General features: G+C 42.0%; 2 protein-coding genes across 3 annotated transcripts; one reads left to right on the top strand and one right to left on the bottom strand.

Annotated features, from left to right (window-relative positions):
* The first annotated feature begins 731 nt into the window (after window positions 1–731).
* On the top strand, window positions 732–3,698 carry hmgn1b (high mobility group nucleosome binding domain 1b). The gene is made up of 6 exons (XM_080483468.1): window positions 732–958; window positions 2,117–2,137; window positions 2,271–2,300; window positions 2,387–2,428; window positions 2,519–2,626; window positions 2,734–3,698. The coding sequence occupies exons 1-6, from the start codon at window positions 941–943 to the stop codon at window positions 2,779–2,781; spliced, it is 267 nt and encodes an 88-aa protein (XP_080339594.1). The 5' UTR covers window positions 732–940; the 3' UTR covers window positions 2,782–3,698.
* A 4,287-nt stretch (window positions 3,699–7,985) lies between these two features.
* Window positions 7,986–19,468, bottom strand: slc37a4b (solute carrier family 37 member 4b). Of its 2 annotated transcripts, none has more exons than XM_080483180.1 (10): window positions 19,363–19,468; window positions 18,374–18,729; window positions 14,325–14,557; window positions 13,165–13,411; window positions 12,141–12,293; window positions 11,981–12,066; window positions 11,791–11,904; window positions 11,646–11,711; window positions 10,521–10,659; window positions 7,986–10,450 (listed from the first exon to the last, which is right to left on the bottom strand). In XM_080483180.1, exons 2-10 carry the CDS (start codon window positions 18,519–18,521, stop codon window positions 10,284–10,286), a joined length of 1,353 nt encoding a protein of 450 aa, XP_080339306.1. In that variant the 5' UTR covers window positions 18,522–18,729; window positions 19,363–19,468; the 3' UTR covers window positions 7,986–10,283. The 2 variants fall into 2 exon arrangements, with proteins under 2 accessions (XP_080339306.1, XP_080339307.1); XM_080483181.1 differs by having other exon boundaries at window positions 18,805–19,374.
* Window positions 19,469–21,855: the final 2,387 nt, after the last annotated feature.

The following is a 21,855-nucleotide window of genomic DNA, read 5'->3' on the forward strand; positions in this document are numbered from 1 at the left end:
TCCTTTGGAAATATGGTCTGATGAATCAAAAGAGGCATTATGAAGACAAGGCTGTCTATTTTCATGTTGCTGGAGGGAGTCAATTTCTGACACCATGTTCACTCGTCCTCTCCAGACATATACTGTATTGTCAAACTACTGGATGCAGGCATGTATCTTTAGGGCAGAGGAGGAATAACACTGTCAGGGCAGCATCATTCACTCGGAGGAGGTGCATTTTAAATAAGTTAAATGGCTTCAACTCGGAGTTCAGGTCATGTTCGAAGTGCATGGACACAAAGTGGGCACGGAGGTGGCTGGAGAGCGAGCAGGGAGCCGTCTCCAGTCCCCACAAGCATCTTGTCGCCATTTTCCCAAGCTAGATTACAAAGACTTCAACGGCGGGAGCACACACCCCTCTCTCAATCGTCACCTCAACACACACGCCACGTTTCACCGTAACCGCTGAAGACGCAGGAGTACACACAATACTATCACAAACCGACTTCGACTGCTCGAGGAGGACAAAAACAAGGGCGCTCAGAAGAGCCCGTTTTAATGACAATTTTTTGCCCTGTTACAGCAGATGGCAGCGCCGAAAGACAAATGGCTCGCCATGTTTCGCTTGAGTGAGGTGCGGACGCGTCCAATCGGACGGGGGGAAGAGTTTGAAATGTTTCCGGCGGGCCAATCAGAGCGCGGCGGAGGGGGCGGGACTTAGGCTCGGTCCGTGCAGCTCTGTTTGAATGGTTGAGGGAGGGGGAGAATCCAATCCGGTTTCAGCTAGTTCTTCTTCCAATGGAACATTAACGTCGCGCCGCGCTGTATTAGACTGTACCCGAATATACCACTGTATTTTCTCTTCTTTTCTGTCACATTTACCTCTCTTTTCCTCGAGTTTTTTTCTTCTTTTTTTTTTTCTAAAAAAAAGAGAAAACACCCCAACACAAAAAAACCAACCATGCCTAAAAGGAGCCAAGTGAGTACACTGCTATCTTTCATGCATTCGGGAATACAGTATTTATAACCCGTAGCTGCTTTACGTGAACCGGGCTCTTGTTTCGGATTAGAAATGGAAACGTTGTTGGAAAATGCCCCGTTTTTTGTGCGCGAAGTGAATGTCAACAATACGGCACGGCGCCGAGTTAACTTGTTTTGATTTTATCAAGTGGCTGCACTGATTATCTTTGTGCTATTTTTTTTCCTGTCTGGTATGTTTGTAAAGAATGGTGACGTGCACAGCTGTAATCCAGATTAAAACGTTTTTTTTTTTTTTTTTTAAGTGAAGGAGACTCGGTGTAGAGGTTTTTGTTTTTTTTTTTTCCTGCAGAGAAAGTTGGCGGCATATTGATTGTTTTCGATGGAGGGGGTGGAAGTTTCTCTCGGTGCAAAATCACAATAATGACTCAGATATTCATTCAGAGTAGTTGCTTGTGGACATGTAATTTGTGTTTTTTTTTTTTTTTTTAATCTTCTCGTCGAGTGAAAACACTAGAAATGTTTTAATTTGACGCGTTGCCGCGCGGCCGCCATTGTTTTTTTCCTCTTTTTTTTTCTGTTCCTGCACTCGGTGAAAAGTGCTTTTCCTGGTCGCGCGGTTTGCCCCCAGCTCGAGCAGCGCGAGCTGCTCTCCGTGTCGCGGGTTATGCAATGGCGAGCCTCTGTCAGCGCAGCGCTGCTCCTGTTGCTGGGGCTTCTCGGAGCTTCTGCTCGCCGAGCGAGTGACTCTATTTCAAATTCGTGGCGGGAACGCCGCTCGGCTTTCTCCGGACACTGGCGGTACCATTTATTACCAATGAATGGAAGTGTTGTGAGGAGGCGGAGTCCTCCTCCTCGTCTTCCTCCTCCTCTTCCTCTCCGTGAGGCATACAGTGGAGGCAGCTCGTTAACTCTACCACGTGACGCCACATTTTAATCCGCGTTGTTGTTTCATTACCCCTCCGCCTGCACAAATAGTCCCTTGTATCTTTCAATCTATCCACATACCGCTGCACGCTCCAGATTAGACGATATATAAATCCAAAGGAAACGCCCACTTCTGCATTACATAATCCATCTGCTTCTCTCTCTAAAGCTTTAATCCACCATAACACAATACAAATCTTTTAAATCTATATATTTTTGTTTTCTGTTGCAGGCAGCGTCAGAGGAAGCAGCGGTAAGAATCTGTCTTATTTCTATACTTTAGTTTGAATTCTACTACTTGTAACGTGTTGGAGCAGTTCCCGTTCACATCCACAAGAGGTCAGTAATAGCTAATGGTAATCCTCCTGTGTGTCCACTCTCTGCAGCCCAAGAGGAGATCTGACAGGTTGAAAGATGTAAGTAGTAACCCGCCGTTCTTTGCTGGGTTTTCACTTCCACCGCACTCCACCTTGCTAATTCTTATTCTTTCTCGTCTTCACAGAAACCTCAGCCATCAAAGTCAGAGCCCAAACCCAAGCCAAAGGTGCGATTTGTTTGGTATCACTTGTGAGTGAGTGGATTCATTCATGCGAACTGAACCGGCGCTCACAGGTCGTGTGATGTCATTTTGCAGAAGGCGCCTGCTAAGCCTAAGAAAGCTAAGGAGGTGGAGAAGGCCAAGCCCGAGGAGAAAGAGCCAGAGGCCCCTGCAGAGAATGGCGAAGCCAAAGCTGAGGAAGAGGTACGGGTTGTTTTAAAAAAAACAACAACAAAAAAAAACATATCCTGCAGTTCTTGCACGATACTTCAGCAGCGTTCATGATGTACACCCTGAACTTTGTCTTGCAGGCACCCGCTACAGACGCCGCTGAAGATAAAGATGAGGCAGCAGAATAACATCTCTCCAGCCACGTCTTCTACCAGTGCTCCCTGTACCTCTTTTCTTGTACAATTCAGGGGAATATTTTTATCAACTATTTTCTAAATACAGGTTTTTTAGTAGTTTGATTGTAGAGAACACTTTTTTTTTTTTTTTTTTTTTTTTTTTTTTAATGAAAGAAAAAAGTCAAATTTGGAAAACGGGGGAAAATCATCACATCCCACAATTTTTATTTTTTTTTATTTTTTATTTTTTTTTTGCATTGCGGTCATTGTTGTCACTGTCAGTGGATTTCATTTCAATTTTAAATGTGAAGGAGGGGAGGGTGCAGGACAGGTTACCACGACAACGTGCAAGCATGACGTTCACAGGAGCTTGGGGGTAAAAAAAAAAAAAAAAACGGAAGGGCTGGCCTGCGTGGACTACATTCCAGATGCTTTATAAGGGACGGTGTATGTAATCTGTGCCGGGGTGGGGGACGGACGGTCACGGGGCAAACTCATTGTTTTATTGTTTAGAATGGAGAAGAAGGAAGAAGAAGAAAAAAACAACCCAAGTGTTTTAGAATGTCTGTAAGCTTCGTTCCTATTCGTTAACTCTTGTACTCATGCAGTTTTCTTAACCGATCTGATCAATAAACCTAAAAGTCCGTAGTACTGGAGCTCTCCCTTTCAGAACTGTGCATCGCGTGTCTTTGGTTGTGTCTCTTGTTTCTGTGATAGCATTGCAATAAATTTGTATAGCTGCTGTGAAAAACGGGGGTTTTCGGTCTTTCTGTATGCAGTGTGTAATGGTACATTGTAAGGATGGTAAAATGGGAATTTGTTTTCTTAGCCAAGCTAAAGAGGTATGTAATCCAGGAACGGAAAAAAAAAAAAAAAAAGTGGCTTCTTACACGCCGACATACAAACTACTTTTCTTTTGAAATGTCAAATGCATACCAGCAGTAGCAATATTCATGTGGGTTTGAGGTTTCTGTATCAAGTACAAGTGTGCAGTTTATTATTTTTTTTTGTTTATAGATGTACCTGTGTAATGATTGTTATCAACGAACCAATAAAAACTGGGTTGGTAGTTAACACTTTTCCTTTTGGAGCAGTTAGTTGTTTTTTTGTTTTTTTTTCTTTAATATAATTTATGAGTGAAATGCACATTTTGAGTAAATCCAACCATAAACTAGGAAATGTATTGACAAACTGGTACTTTAGGTCCACTGGTGGGAATAAACTAGTGAATGTCAGTGGATTCTTCTTTTTTTTTTTTTTTTTTTTTTAACCATGACTTTTGGTGTAAGTTCATACTGTGTTGTTCAATCAATGCCGATTACAGGTGAACGTAACGTGTAAACTGGATACAGAGTGATTGTGATGGAAGTCTGATTTTAAAACAGGTTTACCTCTAGCTGTGGTGGCCCAGAAGGGGGCAACACAACTGCAAAAGCAACAACGCAACTGTAAAAGCAACAACGCAACTGCAAAAGCAGCAAGGCAACTGTAAAAGCAACAACGCAACTGTAAAAGCTACAATGCAACAGCAAGACCACGATGCAACAGCAAAAACTACAACTGAAAAAGCTACAACGCGACTGCAGAAACTACGACGCAACTGCAAAAGACAGCGCAACTGAAAAAACTACAATACAACAGCAGCAACGCAACTGCAAAAGACAACGCAACTGCAAAAACTACAATACAACAGCAGCAACGCAACTGCAAAAGACAACGCAACTGAAAAAACTACAATACAACAGCAGCAACGCAACTGAAGAAACTACAATACAGCAACAACACAACAGCAAAGGAAGTTGTGTTTTTTGCCGTTGCTTTGACCCTTCAGGGCCACCGTACTGAGCGGCTAAATAACCAAATATGTGAGTCAGCAAAAGGTTATTTGCATTTTCGTTAATGGTGAAGAGCTGAACTTCACACCGTTGAAGTTCTCTTGGGTTTTCTGGTCTTGGTCTGAAGTAAAAACAAAGCAGAGTTCTGCTTTCAATCTCAACCGTACAACAAACCAATCAAAACTCACTGGACCGAGAAAAACGGCAGTACAGAAAGAAAGACAGAAAAGTGTCACAGATACAACATGTGGGAGAGTATTTAAAATAAAATAAGTGAGAAATGTGTTCTAGTTTTAACTGCACAGGTCTTGTTACTGGGACTAAACACGGTTTTCCTGCTATTATGAGAAACGACGGTGTTTCAGACTTACAGAATCAATCTCTACGATTTAATCCTGATGCCATTTAATTATAAATTTTAAATAAACACGAGTGTTACTAGATAAAGCTGTTTACTAAGACACCTTCAATCCTCAGTACCAGCTTTAACAATTACGACTCAGTGAGTTTTTGAAATGAAACCAAAGTAAATCTCTCTGGGAAGGCAGGGCAGCAGTGTGTTTATACGCCACCTAATCAATCGATCTATCGATATTTATATGGTTCATTTCATAAGAAGCAACACGAAATAATTTACTCAATAAAAACCCGACACTTTCAGGAAACTCCGGGACGAAAATTCTAAATAATTTAAGTGAGACATCTGCCGGGCAGAAACAATAAAGTCAGAGTGAGGGATTAAAAGTAAATATAAAGAAACTCACAAAAACATCTACAATACTATGACTAATAGGAAAATTGATAAATGAAGCAATTACTCTTAAAGTCTTTTCAAAAGTGTAGTCCAGAAAATTTAAACATAAATGAATAATCCAGACTACCTATTTTAAAACACAGTAGAGGCATCATCATGCTGCAGGGCTGCCTCTGGTACTGAAGACTGAGGGAGGTCACTGCCGATATATATATATATATATATATATATATATGATTCTACAGGATTTATGGGTGAAGTCAGATTTAAGTAACTGTTCAGTTTTAAGTTGTGAAAAGTTGTAACCTTTATTTACACAACTTTTCTGCGAGAAACAAAAAGGCCTTTATATATATATATATATATATATATATATATATTATTATTTTTATTTTTTTTTTAAATCGGAGAATTCTGAACCACTAAAAACAGTAAAAAACCAAACACAGTCTGCAAATAATAGTTTTAGAGAGAAAAATCCAGTTTCAGCACCATGGACAGCTTCACACTCTCACATGTTCTAGATTTCTGGTGCGACGCAGCTTTAGTGACAGAAAACAAGGTCAATTATGTTATTATCTCTGTTTTACCATATTGTTTTTATATGTTTGTAATCTTGTATGGTTTTATGTGTAATAATGGGTGGAAATTAGCCTTGTACCGGAGCCGGAACATTGAGCAAACCTCGTGAAGCGATGCATTGTTTATTAATATGCACTCTCCGGTACAAATAAATTAAAGGAAATGATAAAACTCGTAGAGGTTCTGATATTCAGGTGAAACAAGAGGGACATGTTTTCTCCTTCATCTTCTACCCCCAAACTATTCCAACATGTATAATCGTGAAAAAGGAAGCAGGTTTATAGTTCTTTTTCTTTTGCAAGAATGCATTCTGATGCTAATCTACCATCAACGAGAAGAGAAATGACAGAATCCCCTCCAAAGTAAGCAAACAAAACAAAACAATGAAAGACAACCGAGCAGGATAAAGGAAATCAATATTGGCAAAATATCACATTTGAGATATTGATTTTTTTAAGTGCTGTTGTTGCATTTAAAAGGTATATAGTTTTAATTTGTTCATTATTCTGAATGTTAAAGCGTAGATTCAGTCTTTACAACAGTATGGAAGTATATCTTTGCCGTCAGAGGTTGAATTTGAATTTCTAACTGAATCTTTTTAACGTTGAAATCAGACTTTAAAATGTAAAAGCCATCGAGTTTCGAGCACAGATATATATTATTTTGCTTCTGATTTTTTTTTTTCAATATTGAAATGAATTCAGTGTAAAAAATATTTTAAAAGTGTGTATGAGGCACTGGATGTCTCATACACACTCCGAGGCACTATGAGGCTGTATACAGTGTACATTAGGCACTGGATCTTCTTCTATACATATAAAATATATAAAATATCCAGTTTTTCAAAATACGCCAGTATTTTAAAATTTGACATGGATAAAGCAACATTTTTGAGACTTTTAGAGACATTACATTTTTTTTTTATAGATTTTCTTTCTTTTTAGATGTTGAAATTTTTTACACCGAATTATTTGCAGAATTTTTGAATATTGAATATTTTATTTGAAAAATGAGAAGCCCAAAGAAATTCTGTGCTTGATGGTGATTTCGATGGTTAAAAAAATAAATCAGTGTTGGAAATTCAAACTGATGGCAGCCATACTCCCATACCTTAGTTTGAGGTTGTGTAACTTTGATGACGTTCAGTAAATTCCACAGAGCTAAACTTTGAGTCGACACACATGAAAACTCACCAGATGTGAAGAAATCTTTGGTCTTGTCTCACAGTGAGAAAGGTTGGAACAGTGGAGCGCCGGTGTCTTCTTGGTTTGACCGTTTAGAAAACGACGTGTTTATACGGAAACGGCAGAAACGCTGAAAATGGTGTAGTTATCACGTTGGGCCACTAGTGGGTGCTGTTTGTTTACGCTATAAACATCAACACTGGCCAGAACACCGACAGATGATGACGCTGGATTGGTTTTGCTGGTGACTCTTAACCAGCCGTCGGCAACTTTTAGGGAAAAAAAGAGCCGTTTTCACAATTTTCCACCAAAGAAAATTTAAAATACTAAAACTAAGGTTGTATTAATGAAGTGTCAAGTTGCAATTTAGATATATTTTAATACATTTTAGCATTTGTGGTCCTTTAGGTTTTTTTTTTGTTTTTTTTTAAACGGATTTTCCCACTTTAGTCATTTTATACATCTTTAGCTATTTAGCAGTTTATAGTCGCTGTACGTTTACCAGTGTTTACGCCATTTCAGCTCCACTAGCATTTTTTCTCTCTTTACTTTTCCAATTATTCTTTTTATTCATTTAAAAAAAATCATATTTCCTTTTTTGTTTTCTTCAAAGCGATGGCTGACTTAGCCGTTTTACCTTAGACTGTGTTTGTTTTTCTCTTTATATCAGTGTGGAATGCAAATAAAATGAAGAAATGAAAACAAGTAAGAGCCACAGGTTGCAGATCCCTGCTCTAAACTATAAAACTAAATCCTAGGAGACTATGGACTGGGAGTCGTGACACTCTGGAGGACAAACGTTGTCGTCATAATAATTCTAAACGTAAGTCTGCAGAAAAGAGTTTCAAGTCCAGACAAACAGGAAACAAATAAAACTTCACCTTTATTAGCACTTTACACTCGTATGATTCCAGACAAACCTGCTGAAAGGCTGCCAAAGTTTCTGAGATGAGAGATCTAATGGTAAATAATCCAGAGGTGCAACTGCTCCGCACCATGGCAGTGACATAGTCCAGATGTGGTGCAACAGACACACGACGTCCGTTGGTCGTTTAAAAAAAACCAACACATTTCCTATGAGGACAAGCGGCTCTTCAGTAACAACAAGAATACGTGTGTAGAAAAATACCAGGTTTATCTCAAAGCTTCATGTCAGTGCAGTGAGCCGGCCGCTAAAGTAGTGAGTACAAACTCTTGAGGTATTAGTACGAGGTGAAATCAAAAAGAAGGGAGGGAGGTGTGGCTTTTACAATCTGAAACAAGAAGTGATTCACTCACTTCATTTTTGGTAAAATAAATACTTTTCAACCTTCGGTCTTCACATTCTTTATTTTCATTATTGCTTTTAGTCTTTAGTTCTATTGGCTGGAACCGTGAATGTTGTTTTTTATTGGCTCTGATTTCTTATTGGAAGAAATATTTTGTAGTATGAAATATTTCTCTTTTTATTCCAGTTATTATTCTCCAGTTCTGCTGAGGAGCAGCAGAATGATGGCTGCCTTTACATTACAGGACGTCTGTAGCGCCTGTAATAAGGATTGCCTTGCTTCAAGTTGTACATGAACACCTCCTGTATGGAAATACCGACGCTGCCACACACTGGATGCTGTCTACAAAGAGCCTGACGTCTTGTTTATATTTGTTTTATTATCTATATAAGCTATTATAGTAGCAGAATAACTTATGTGTATTTATATCTGTTATGATATTTGTGTGTGCATTTCCACAAGGCTTTGTAATAATCTTCATCTCCCGGTCAGACAAATGTTTCTTGTTTTTTTTTCTTAAATTCCTGTAAGTCTTGATCTTTTACCTCGTCTCAGACTGGCAGGCTCACTCATGACGTTTTTGTTTTCCATCCCTTGTTACAGGTCCCATATTAAACAGTCTTTTAACAAGTTCATTTCCATATCAAGAGGTTCAACAACATTATATTTAAAGTGTTTTTTCTCCAATTCCAGCCTTGGTCCAGAATTTCAGCCAGTCTAAAAGTCCCTCTCGTGTGCTTTACTGAGAACAGGCAGTGACTGTACCTTTAAATGTTCATGACGTGTGTTTGTTTTCCAGTAGCACTTGCAATAAGAAACAAACGTCACCTGTTGGTAACTGAACCATCTTCCTGTGGGAGATTCAAAGTGAGAATTCAATACCAGAGGGAGTGGTTATTTCCCTGCATGACATCATGAAGGGAAAATCTCTGCATGGCCCGGATGATTGACATCCACTAAAAAGTGGCGCAAGTGAGGAAGATGACCATTAAAAAACCAATAGAAAGTCAAGTTTGCATAATATGGGATCTTGAATTAAACGGTAGTTAATCCTGTCGTGTAGAAAATGTTGCGCCTGCAAGTCGAGACGGAGAGAAAAGAAAACCCAGAGTAATGAACAGAATTTAAATTATGACAGGGGCATTCACGGGTCCTCGTGAGTGCACACCAAACGTATTACACACTTTCCAATTAAGTTGCAAATCCACTAATCCTGGCGTGCATGATTGGCTTTAAATACACACAAATCTGAATCTTTACCTCGACGCACAAGTCTTCCTGCCACATTAACTGGATGACTGTCGCTCACAGTGCAGGCGTGCTGCAGTGTCCTTGCAGAAGCGGGACACTCTTAAGGGCGCATTAGGAGCCGCGGTCCAGCTGTTCAAGGTGACAATTAAATCAGGTCCCGCCTCTTCTTTTTATAGGCGCAGTCTGGGGCTTTTTGATTGTGCCTCATAAAACGACCGGGGACACATGCTACCACGTTTGTGCGGAACGTGAGAAAATACACAGACCCTCGTGTCGACATTCATTAAGTTAAATATATCTGACCTCCGCTGAAGGCGGGGTTCGTCGAGAGCGGCTCGTATTCCAAGACAATGGTGTTTTCTTTAGCTTCCAGCTGTCGTGAAGCAACCGTTCGGTGGGTCGAGTCGAATGGAAGCTTGTGAACAAACAACTACAATCTACTGCCCCCTCTGGACGGTTACATTATGAGTTATTATACGTGTGTGTATGCGAGTCATAAACGATTCGTCTTTAATGTCGTGTACCAACCCTGAGTATCTACATAAACCAGATTAAAGAAGGAAGAATCCAACCAGATTAGTCCCTTTGAGAAGCGTCTTGTTTACAGGCTGTGAAAACAGACGCCCGTCATCCGGCTCATTTAGTCCGTTTTCTCAGCGATCCGGCCCATTTTGGTGCGCATGTTGCGTACGAGGAAGAATCCCACGGTGGCAGCGCCCATGAACACCTCGGCTACCCAGAAGGCCGTGTCCCAGCTGTGCTGCTTGGCGATGGTGCTGAAGGGAAGCCCCGCCATGAAAGCCCCCACTGTGACACATTAGAGAGCTGGTTTAGTGTGCGGAGGAGCGCCACCAGGGGTGCGATGCCGCGAACTTACCGTTCGCCATCAGAGCCACGACCGCGTGAGACGTTCCACAGTAGTTGGACGGAGCGCTTTCGCTGGCGATCACCCCGAACAAAGCAATTGGTCCATAGGAAGAGAATCCGAACATGGCGCCGAGGAAGAGGATCCAGATCTGGAAAAAGATGGAGGGAAACACGGGCTTTTACAAACTTACGCTGCAGAGACGTTTTACCTGCATGATGCTTTTGTTTACATGAAACTCAGTCGCTGTTTACAGGTCAAACTTTCAAGTGAAAACACATAATTTCTATGTTTTTTGTTTCAGAAAAGATTCGCATTTACACGTTTTCACAGCGATTCGTTTACACCGAAACAACGGAAAATCTGAAAACGATGTAGTTTTCATGTAGCGCCACCAGTGGGTGCTGATGTTTTCGTTTTGTGAAGAAAATCTCACACACACAGACGGAGAGAACAATATGCTCCACGGATATTCGTATGGACCAAGTTGGATTGCTATTACACGAAAAGTTGCGTTTTACCCCGTTTCCACGGGGACAAGAGTCGGAGCGTTTTGAAAAAGTTGCAATATCAGCGACTCTGAGCACAGTTGATGTGTAAATAAGCCTCAAAACGAAAACAAAAATTTTTCTGTTTTCACTAGAACTAGTGTAACAAATTTTTTGTGACAAATATGTATCACTTATGAGTAAAAGCATCATGTATATTTTGTTGATTTTTTTTTTTAATATTTCAAAATTGAACCTTGAATCCAATCTGGAAAATATAAACAAGGAGCAAAAATAGTGTTAGTGGGTAGTTCAAATAAAATAGCTTTTCAGGAGTTGAAACTGTAACTCTAAAGTTACAGTTACAGTTTTGTGTTTGCATGTTCTTCCTGTGCCTGCATGGATTTTCTCCAGGAACTCTGGATTCCTCTCCCGATGTAAAAGACCTGCATGTCGGGATCATCGTTGACTGTAAAATGTCTGTACTTGTGAAAATGTGTGAGCTTGTGTCTTCCTGTGTTTTCCCTGCAGCAATGGGACCAGTTCCAGCTCCATGTGGGTTGATGTTATCGTGTGATATTAAAAAAAAAAAAAAAAAAAGTCTTAAAATGTCCACTTTGGGGCGTAAACTCAAGATATTGGAGCGTACCTCTTTCTCTGACACGCCGATCAGGACAGACACAGGGTGAAGGATTTGGACCCAGAGCGGCGCCTCCTACACGAAGAGAGAAAACACACTTTAAATCCATTGTACGCCGTTTACACAGTGAGGGCGGCGAGCAGCGACGGGCTACCTGAGGGATTTCAGGCGTGACGGTCACTCTGAAGAGGTACATGGACACGTACATGCCCGCCATCATGAGGATGAGCAGGCCGTGGCGAGGGTTGCCATGCGTGCTCAGGCCGTGCTGGAGAAAGAAGACAAACAGCAGTCTGAAAACGCTGAATCCAACCGACGCACCTTCGGTCCGTTTCCCTACTCACCCGAGACACGGCTCTGTCAGAGATGAAGCCCGACAGCAGGCTGCCCACGAAGCCGCCCACCTCCAAGGCGCTCATGTAGGTGCTGCCTGTTGGCAGCACAGCGGACGTCAATGGCGTCACGGAGAAACGCGGTGGGGGGCGACGGCCCGGCGATACGTACCCATGAGGGTGCTCTGGCCTTTCTCCTGCATGAGGAACAGCTGACCCCAGTCGGTGGCGGCCGTCTTCACCCCGAACACCACCAGGTAGCCCAGAGACAGCACCCAGAGGAAGGGCGACAGGAGGAACTCGCTCAGGGTGCTCTCGCCGTTTCCTTGGCGGGGAGACACACACACACACACACAATGACGGAGCGTTTTCAAAAAGTTTCCACTGGCCCTGAAAAATGCTGCGGAAGTTTTGTGTTTTCACTTGAATAGAATTGGGAGACTTGATCTACCACCTGCTGCCCCGTCAGAAAACTGTATTTAAACCGAAACCGCATTTATTTTAAGTTCCTGCATGTTTCTACACGTCAAGAGTGTCCTGCTGCTCTTTCAGTGAGGATTTCATCCGATTGGCTGTGCCCTATAAGATTATCCAGCAACATTCAAATCTTAGAAAACTCCCCAGGAGTTGGGCGAGACAGTGTGAACAACGCTGCCCCCTACTGGAGAAACCGAGCAGGGATCAGAAGAACAAGTGAATGTGTACGCACTCATGCACGCGCGCACGCACGCGCGCACGCACACACACACGAAGAAATGTGATCTACAGACTGTTTTCCACTGAGCTACTGACCTCTGTGAAGAAAAAAGGTCACCAGTGTCACTATGAGTGATTTACATGGGAACCAACAGAGTAAAGTGTGAAGTTCTGCTCATATTCAAGATAAATTAATGTAATCAGAGTAAAAATAACTGGCCAGAAATTCAACGGAAGCATTTAACATTAAAAACATATGGGTTTTTTTAATAATCTAGGTGAAAATAGTGGAGCAGCTTAACTAAACAACACGTTTTTCCTCATTTAATTCAATCCACTTGGAATAAAATGAACTGGAAATGAAAAAAGAATAAAAATTCTGTGAAGGCGTCTGGTACACTGCTTGTAGGACGTTCTGGTCATTCCGTAGACACTTGATAACTTTCACCACAATGAGACGATAAAAGCCAATCCGATCTCCTCCTCCGAGGTTCACTCACCTCCCTTCGCCCCCTTCTTGGCCGCGACCTCAACGCTGGGCAGGCCCACGTCTTTGGGCTCGTTCTTCACGAACACCACGCAGACGAGCGAGAAGGCGGCACAGAACACGCCCGACATGGTGAGGATGCTCCTCCAGTCGTAGTACTGCAGCAGCACGGTGATCATTATGGGGCCCAGGCTGCCGGCCAGGTTCATGCTGCAGGACAGCACCGACCACCAGGTGCCAAACTGGGACGGCTCGAACCACTGAGGGGAGACGAAAGTTCACTTAACAACCAAAAACTCATCCTCACATTTTTTGCTCTGATGCTAATGCTATTCCGCTAAGTAGACAGCTGCACTGCATTCCTGCCATTTGCTGTTGGATTCTGGTTCTGGTGCTTTGTGGGCGACAGTGCGACCCCCGGTGGACAACATGGGAACCGCAAATACGTGGATTCAACCTGTTTTTCTGGAGAGCCGCATGTTTTGAAACTTATCAACGCCACATTTCATCAGTTTGAGACGACAAAGCTGGCGCCACAGAGCTGCTGTATGGAGTTTGCATGTTCTTCCTGCGCCTGTTTTCTAATGACACATCAACTTCTTAAAGGAGCTTGTTAGGTTGCTTTCTGAATCTTAAGTGTGAATAGATGCACATGTGATTTGTTGATAAGATTTAGTTTACATGATTAAAAAAAAAAAAAACCCTGAGGTTTCCAGTGTGTCCTTCCAGCAAAAAGCCAAACACAGAGATGACATAACCCCCCCTCCTCCTTCACACGGCTTCCCCGGCAGTAACTTGAGAAAACACACTTAGCAGACTAAAGCATTAACGGGCTCATGCTGAGACACGGGATGTGTACGTTAACCCGGCGAGGGACGCACTAGTAGCCTTTAATGTTTCCACTCTCACTGCAGAAGGAAAACTCCATTTAGTAAACGTAAAGATTCCGAGGAAATCTTCTATAAATACATCCTCCTGTAATCTGATCCCGTTTCCACGCTGACCACATGCCAAAGCCTATTTATTCCCCAACGCTGCCACCTTGAAGGGAGCTCCTTAGAAGCCCCGTGTTTGTCTCTGCCCACGGAGTGTAGTGGAGCTTTCTTACAGACAAAAAAAACCCCTTCACCAATCTAATCACCGAGACCAGAAAGAAAACTGGGGCGGCGTTACCTTGCGGAGCACCTTCCCGCAGGGCGGCCAGCCGCAGCCCTGGCCCAGCCCGTTGATGAACCACAGCAGGGAGAACATGGACACGGTGGAGGACCAGGAGAACACCACGTTGATGCCGCCGACCACGAAGAGGCCGATGGAGAAGAGCCAGCGGGCGCTGATCTTGTCGGACAGCACGCCGCTGATGAACTTGCTGATGGCGTAGGCCATGGTCTGGCTGCTGGTGATCAGACCTGGAGAGACACACGGGAACCGTTGAGGGGATGGACAGACGAGGCGCAACAGGAAATTTAGTACAAGAACATTATAAGACCAGGAGAAGGAACATGGCATTTCTTGACAAACCGTCTCACTGATCTCATCAATCTTTTCCCCAGTTTTAACCCTCGATGTGACTTTTCGTTGCCGCCGTTCCCAGTGAAGATGGTTCTTTGACGTCTTTCAATATCTGACACCGACGCTTCTTGGTCTCGTGGTACAAACGTCCTATTTCCATGGCAAATATTGCCAACGATCTCAAGTCTAACAAGCCGCGCACAATTCATCTAAGAGTGAAGTAAAACGGACACTCTCATTGTCTCATTCGTTTCAAATCGCTGATCCATTTACTAGTAGGGCTGGGCAAAATATCTATTTAATAGATTAATTGAATTTGTAGCTAAAAAAGACTTTTATTTTGCAAATTCAAGTTTTTTTTCCTCCCACAGTTTTTCAGCATTTTTCACGTCCAAGTTAAAGCTTGAATTTGTTGAGCGACTTAGCCTTATTTACTTTTGATTTTGGGATTGTTTATATGCATTTTAACTCTCTTTTGTGTGATTTGTGACACCAGAGATGTAAAGGGGTAGGATTTAAAAAGTTATCCTTCTTCTGGAACACACACACTGTAAATTGTCTCTTTTTTAATTATTTATTCAGTTTTTTTCTTGTTCCTTCTTTAATTTTTCGTACATTTTCATAAATAAATAAATAAATAAATAAATAAATAAATAAATAAATACCCCACCCTCCTAAAGAATTTAATGGTTTGAGACATTTCACAAAAACGACCCATTTCCATTTTAAATCTGTGGAAAAGTGCCATCACTAAGCTCCGGTCTCAGTGTTTTGTTGAATTTTAAATCTGTTCTCTATAAAAAAAATTCCCATTTACTTGGCGGTTTGGCCAGACTTATTGCCTCCGGGCCTCATGTCCGACACTCCTTGTTTATATTGATCACTTGTATCTATAAAGTGAACATTCACTACACGTTTCAAACATACAGCAGATACGGACTGGGACTATAGGAAGAGGAAGGAAAACAGTTGGATTATTCATTTTTTTTTTATAAAAAGACACATGAACTCGTGGCTTGACAAGCAAATTATGGATGGAGGCTGTTTGACGGTGAAACTTTTCTAAAATAAAAACGATGCAGTTTCCAGTCCATCGGGCTGTTAATCGTGTTTATGTGATAATCACATCACTTCACTGTTAATCACTTTCGCCACGATCTCGCAAACCTTTATGAGTAAAAAACGTTCACTGAAAAGAAGTGAAAAATCTTTTCTTTTTTTTTTTTTAACTAAAAGCATCTTAAAAATGAGCCTGTGATCACCTGTGATATTATTAAACACACTACTTAGTCCAAACACATCTGAAGCACTTTCTCGTCCTTTCTTCACTTTTAAAAATAAACTTTCAAACATGAGCGTGCGTCAGGTGGAAAGTCTTTCCTGCGGCTCTAAAACCAGACAGAAAAGCCACGGAAATAATTATTTCATTCAAATCGGGATCAATGGCTCCATTTCCTTTGAGTTTCAGTGTCTGTTCGGAGAGGACACACACACACACACCACTTTTAACACGAAACATTAGAGAACTGTCCGTGACTTCTTCTATGGTAATTTTTCATCAGGATTCTTCACACTGTAATATCATCAATACCCCGATCACAAGATCAGAGTTTTTCTCGCTAATCGAGGAAGAAATCCCTCCGCAGTGCTCGCCACGAGTTGTGCTGGTGGGTTTTGTAATATTTCACCAACGTGCATGTCGGAGCTTCTGCACTGACGAGAGGAAGAAAGACAAACTTCAGTTTCTGGGCTGAAAAATGCCTCAAATGCAGATACGAGATAGAAGCTTCAAATGCATATAATCAAAAAGTCTCAAAGGTAATTAAGGTAAAGACATGATGGTGATTCATCCATCACTGTAACAGCGTTATCATCTCCGTCTGACAGATAAAAGGGGATGAAAACAATGGAGCACTTAAGTATCATCAACATTACTTGTAGTGATAGTGTTTTCATGACTAATGCATCAATTCTCAGTAAATAAATGTTTGCTGGGTGTGTTTGGTTTTGACTCCCTGCATCACGACTCCCTGTATCACTAAATCCCAGTATCACGACTTCCTGTATCACGACTTCCTGTGTCACTGACTCACTCGCCAGAGGAAATGACTGAGATTCAGGATTTGGATGAAGAGGGAAAAACTCTGTTTCCACAACAACGTTTCAAGTGAAAACACATCGTTTTTTGCGTTGCGGAAAAGTTCCGTGTCTACACGGCAACGTTCTGAAAACGATCGCTAAAAAACAATGTCGTTTTCACGTTTTTGTAATGAAACCACACACGCGTGCACAGAGAACAATACGATATAAACATTAGCAACGGGAGAACGCAGACATTCTGGTGGAAAGACGATGAAGATGTTATTACGGTGACGGTCAAAATAAAAGCACCAAGTCCCAGGAGAACGTAGACTGTGGGTCATGACACTCTGGAGTCAAACATTGTTCTTAATGTCCGTCTACTGAGCATGTGCAGAAGAACGATTTACTACGGCCGTGGTGCAACAAAGAGATGTTTTTAAAAAAAGTTGCGTTTGCACTGGCTCCCAGCACGTTGTTGTGTAAACGGACACCCTCAAAACGCAACGAAAGGAAGCAGCGCTTCAGAAAAACAGCGTTTTCCTCCGTCGACACGGAGTGGAAGCGTTTTCATAAAGTTGCCTTTTCTCCCGTTTCCACGGAGACGGAGGGTTTTCATAAAGTGCCACCTTGGGAGTCACTTTCACCAAAAGGACAATGAAAGCTCAACGTTTTCACTCACAAACGTCGTCGTGTATAATTCCTTTTGCTTGGTTAAAGGCAGCTCTGTTTCAAAATTAAAAAAAAGCAGACATCACAACACTGTAATACTGACTGTACAGACATTCTTAATTACATTACGAATGTCTGAACATCTGACTCATTAGTAAAGTCTCACTTTTCATACTGTAATACAACAAGACTCATTACATAATGGCCGATGTACTTCCAATATCAAATGTAACATACCAGCAGATCCTGATGAACACACTGTCCTACTTCACAGCTCTTTAAGTTACATGTTGTTATTTATCTTGCGCTGTAACGACAGATGGAGTGCATCCAACACCGCGCTCTGCTCGACATTTCTCTTGCGCAATCGGTCAAATGCCAGAAGTGAGACCCGAGTCCAAGGTGGGGGCGATCACTTTTCACAACTCGGTGACGTTTTATATAAATGGTACATGTACTTTGCCTATATAGGGCTTTTTTTTTTTAACTGATTAAACACGTAAAATCATGGCTGGTAAGTAAAGCACCAGCTCTACTAACTTAAAACACAACTTTTTGAAAATGGTCCGACTCGGTCTGAACGGGGAAAAATAACTTTTCATAAAAGCAGCTACACCACGACCGTAGTAAATAGTTCTTCTGCACATGCTCAGCAGATGGACAATAACAACAATGGCGGCCTCCATGGAGTCGTGACTCCCTAGTCCATATCCAGTGGTTGTTCTCCGCTGTATGTGTGTAGTTTCATTACAAAAACAACCAACAGCACCAACTAGTGGCCCTACATGCTAACTGCGTGGTTTTCAGTGTAAACGCACATTGTTTTCATAAACATAAAAAAAAAAAACGGACGTGGTACAAGTTTGGGCTGAAAACGGGTGGGTGGGTGACAATTCAAGTGGTGGAATCGTTGATCAAGCAGTTCTTAAAAAACACATGAACAGTTGATATTTCTGTCTCACCCAGGTCATCTTTGTCCAGGTGGATCTCCTCCATCACCGAGGGCATGACGAACGAGAAGGTCTTCCTGTTGAAGAAATACAGCGAGTACCCGATGAACATGCAGACGAAGATGACCGCCCGGTAGTAGCCATATCCCACGGCCCCCATGGTTGCGGTCGGTTGCAGCCCAAAGTCAGTTTCTTGTGCCTCGTTCTTCAGCGGAGCCTCGTATTTGGGTCTTGGGTCTCGCGGTTCAGGCGCTGGAGGGCAGCAGGAGGTCTGGGACGGGGTGCTGGCCGGCTGGAGGCGATTCCATGAGGGGAATGGAGGCTGGTGGCTCGGGCGAGTGAGGAGGAAACTTCACACCAGCCTGAAACTGAGATCAACATAAACATTAGTCGTACAGGAGAGAAGACACCTGGATGGTCCTAGGAAGTGAAGTGCTCCATACATTCAGACTGGGGGTGTTGGAGGAGGGGAGGGGGGTGCAGTGATGATCAGTTGACCAGGACAGCTGCCCTGATAGATGCAGCCTCTCTTAACACGAGCAGGGCAGGATCAAATGAACCCTTGGCTCAGCTTGTTCGTGGGGTCAAGAGGGTCCTTCGAACTCCTCCAGTCAGCAAACCTCAATATAACACAGCCTGAACCGTCCTGACCTGCAGGGTCTCGGCCATTTTCACCGAGGTATGTCCAGCCCGGGAGCAACTGTTTCCCCCACATTCACACTCTCAAAGCCGGGATGTTTAGTGTTCACTCAGCTTTTTTACACGTCAGCCCCGACTTGTGGTGCAAAATAACACCCCCACACCCCCCTTTTTTTTTTTTTTAATTCAACAACCTGCCCCAGCGCTGCGAACGCCGGCGGCTCGGCGGAGGGTCGGTCCGTGTCTGGGAGTGACCTCCCCGGGTTCCTACGTAACCGGACGCCGACGGAAAGCGATAAAACATTGGACGCGGCGCCGCTACGAAGCCTCCGTGACGGGAAAATGTCCGCATTGCTCGTTACCTTCCGTGCTCGTCCGTCTCTCCGGTCGCATCCGTGCTAGAGGACGGAGCGCGTCCCCGAGTCTCTCGTCTGTAGCCTTTTTCGGCGCGCGGCCCCGAGAAAGAGGAACGAGCGAGGAGGCGCGCGGCGCACAAACACACACGAGCGGGTTTTTACTACCTACCGGGGACTTTCCGTTTACATTACAATAACGGATATATAACTTTAACGTGCCTCTTACTAACAATGACACACCCTGAACAAACATCACATCTAATTAAAATAATAGTGTCATAATTATCTTTTTATCCTCAGTAAATCACACACAGTTACTCTCTTGTTGTCACATTTCAGTTAAAACACCCGAATTTAAACATTGCCACGCCCACTACACAAATACCAGAACACCCAAGTAAATATCTGACGATTAAAGGACAGTAGATGAGTAGACATGGTCATATTGCAATAAAATCTTAATATTTATCTCACACATATGTTCAGTGCTGCCCCCTGTTGTCAGTTGAAAGGTACTGCCGTTGGAGGACCTGCTAATGTTGATACTCAGTTATTGTTGAGCAGCAATTCAATTTTATTTCACTAGAACTAAATACAACAGTCATTTCAAGGCACTTTTACAGAGAAAAAACTCAGAATTTCCACTTGAACAACTATAGGAGGCAGTGGGAAAGGAAATACCCTTGGAGAAACCTGCAGAACCAGACTCAGGTGTAGACTTTCTTCTGTCCCGGTTAGAGGATAGAAAGAGAGACAAAAGACAAAGACAGAGAGCAACAAGCAAATGGACATAAATCCACCAGCTGCAGACATGATGGAGGCTCAGACAATGAACTTTCAGTTCCAGCCTTGAAGATCCGTCCAAAATTAGCCGTACGTGAGCCAGATTGAACATGGATGACCTCTTATCAAGTACGAATAATTAACAGTAAGCTTACCAGACAAAACAATCCTGAGACCTACAATTGACCAGCAGAGTGTATTAAGAAATATTTAAAAAAAAAAGTTATTTCAGTTTGTTCAATTGTTACGTATCATCATCTTATATTCAATATAGTCACATTTCTTTGTTCAGAAACTAAAGAAAACACTATAAAAAAAAAAAATATATATATAATTTTAATGGTTCAGATTCTGTGAGATGAAATGAGGTTGTGTGTGGCCTTTGACATATGCTGTAAAAGTACAAAAGGACTGGCAAGATTTTTTTTTTCCCACTTCCAAAGTCAGATATACATGGCAGATTGACATGAGACTGTTTCTATAAAAACACAAATTTATAAACAATGATTAAGTTGTAGGTATGAAATCGAAAGGAAACAAGCACGATGAATACCTTGGATTAGTCACAAGTCAGGATAAAATGTCCAAACTCTGCTTCGTCCCATATGGCTGACGCCGCCGGAACCGTGTATCTACTGCAGACGGTCCAACGGGAACTAACTGAATTCTGCACAGCAAAGTAACTTAGTTCACTGGTTTATTGACGAAGAAGAGTTTGGCTTGTTAATTTGACCTCAGGAAAGATCAATACAAATATTCCCCCACAATTCATTGACTCAAGTCCAGTTCTTGAAACAACAAGCTTCAACAGTTTCTCAGGTTAAATAAGGCCGTTTGGAATAAACAGGAGTTTGTTTCATAGTGAGTGAAGCTGAAAACAGAGAGACGCCCCACAGGCACACAAGGAAAAGACATTCAAAGTGCTGGTTTCTAAGAAAGATTATTGAATGTAAAATAAAACGTATATTGAATGTTCAGCACTACATGTGGTGAAGGTGAAGGTGTTAACCTTTAGGACCACGGTCATCTCACTGGCTATGGTCCTTTTCCTGGATTGTATTTACATTTTATTATTATATTTAACTTATATTCTCTGATGATATAAGAACTTGTAGATCCACTGTGATCTATAAGTTGGAATGCATCATGTGTAAATGACGAATGATGCAGAGAATGCATTTTTTTTCCCCTTAAAAAATGTCATACTTTGTTGACGAGATGTGAACATTTAGAAGTTCGTTGAAATATCCAACAATGAATGAATGAATGAATGAATGAATGATTTATTTCGGTTACAGTTAAAATGCAAAAGTTGAATTTTGTGCATTCTATAGTGTTTCATAGCAGTTTATAGTGCTTAAAAGTTCCCGTACACATGTTAGTTTTTTTTGTCTTTTTAATATCTGTAGACAAAATGGGTTTCGACTGGAGCCAAGGCTTATTTCTGCCTATTCCTCAAAAACCTATAAAGTTACCCAGGACACCAATGATACAAGAGAAATAAAGAAAAGAAAAGAAAACATCACAAAAATAATACAAACCAAATACAAATCACTTTTTTTTCACTCCTCTTTAAAGTATGAAACAAGGAGAGACCCTTTAAGTAGGTCGGACAGTCTGTCTAAAGGCTTTTCACGGTGGAAAAAATAGAATTCTCAATATGTATTCATGTTTATGTTGAGTATTTGAGGTCAGTCTTAAAACCAAGTGACAGAG

The sequence above is a fragment of the Lipophrys pholis genome (genome assembly GCF_963383615.2).
Source record: "Lipophrys pholis genome assembly, chromosome: 16".
NCBI classification, from domain to species: domain Eukaryota; kingdom Metazoa; phylum Chordata; class Actinopteri; order Blenniiformes; family Blenniidae; genus Lipophrys; species Lipophrys pholis.

Excerpts from the sequence above, each read along its gene's own strand:
- slc37a4b (XM_080483180.1), bottom strand. The coding sequence starts at position 18,521 with ATGGGGGCCGTGGGATATGGCTACTACCGGGCGGTCATCTTCGTCTGC. Across the intron at positions 12,294-13,164 it reads CAAGAAGGGGGCGAAGGGAG|GAAACGGCGAGAGCACCCTG; the intron begins GTGAGTGAACCT and ends CTCCCCGCCAAG. Across the intron at positions 11,712-11,790 it reads TCACGCCTGAAATCCCTCAG|GAGGCGCCGCTCTGGGTCCA; the intron begins GTAGCCCGTCGC and ends CTCTTCGTGTAG.
- hmgn1b (XM_080483468.1), top strand. Across the intron at positions 2,138-2,270 it reads CAGCGTCAGAGGAAGCAGCG|CCCAAGAGGAGATCTGACAG; the intron begins GTAAGAATCTGT and ends CACTCTCTGCAG. Across the intron at positions 2,627-2,733 it reads AAGCCAAAGCTGAGGAAGAG|GCACCCGCTACAGACGCCGC; the intron begins GTACGGGTTGTT and ends TTTGTCTTGCAG.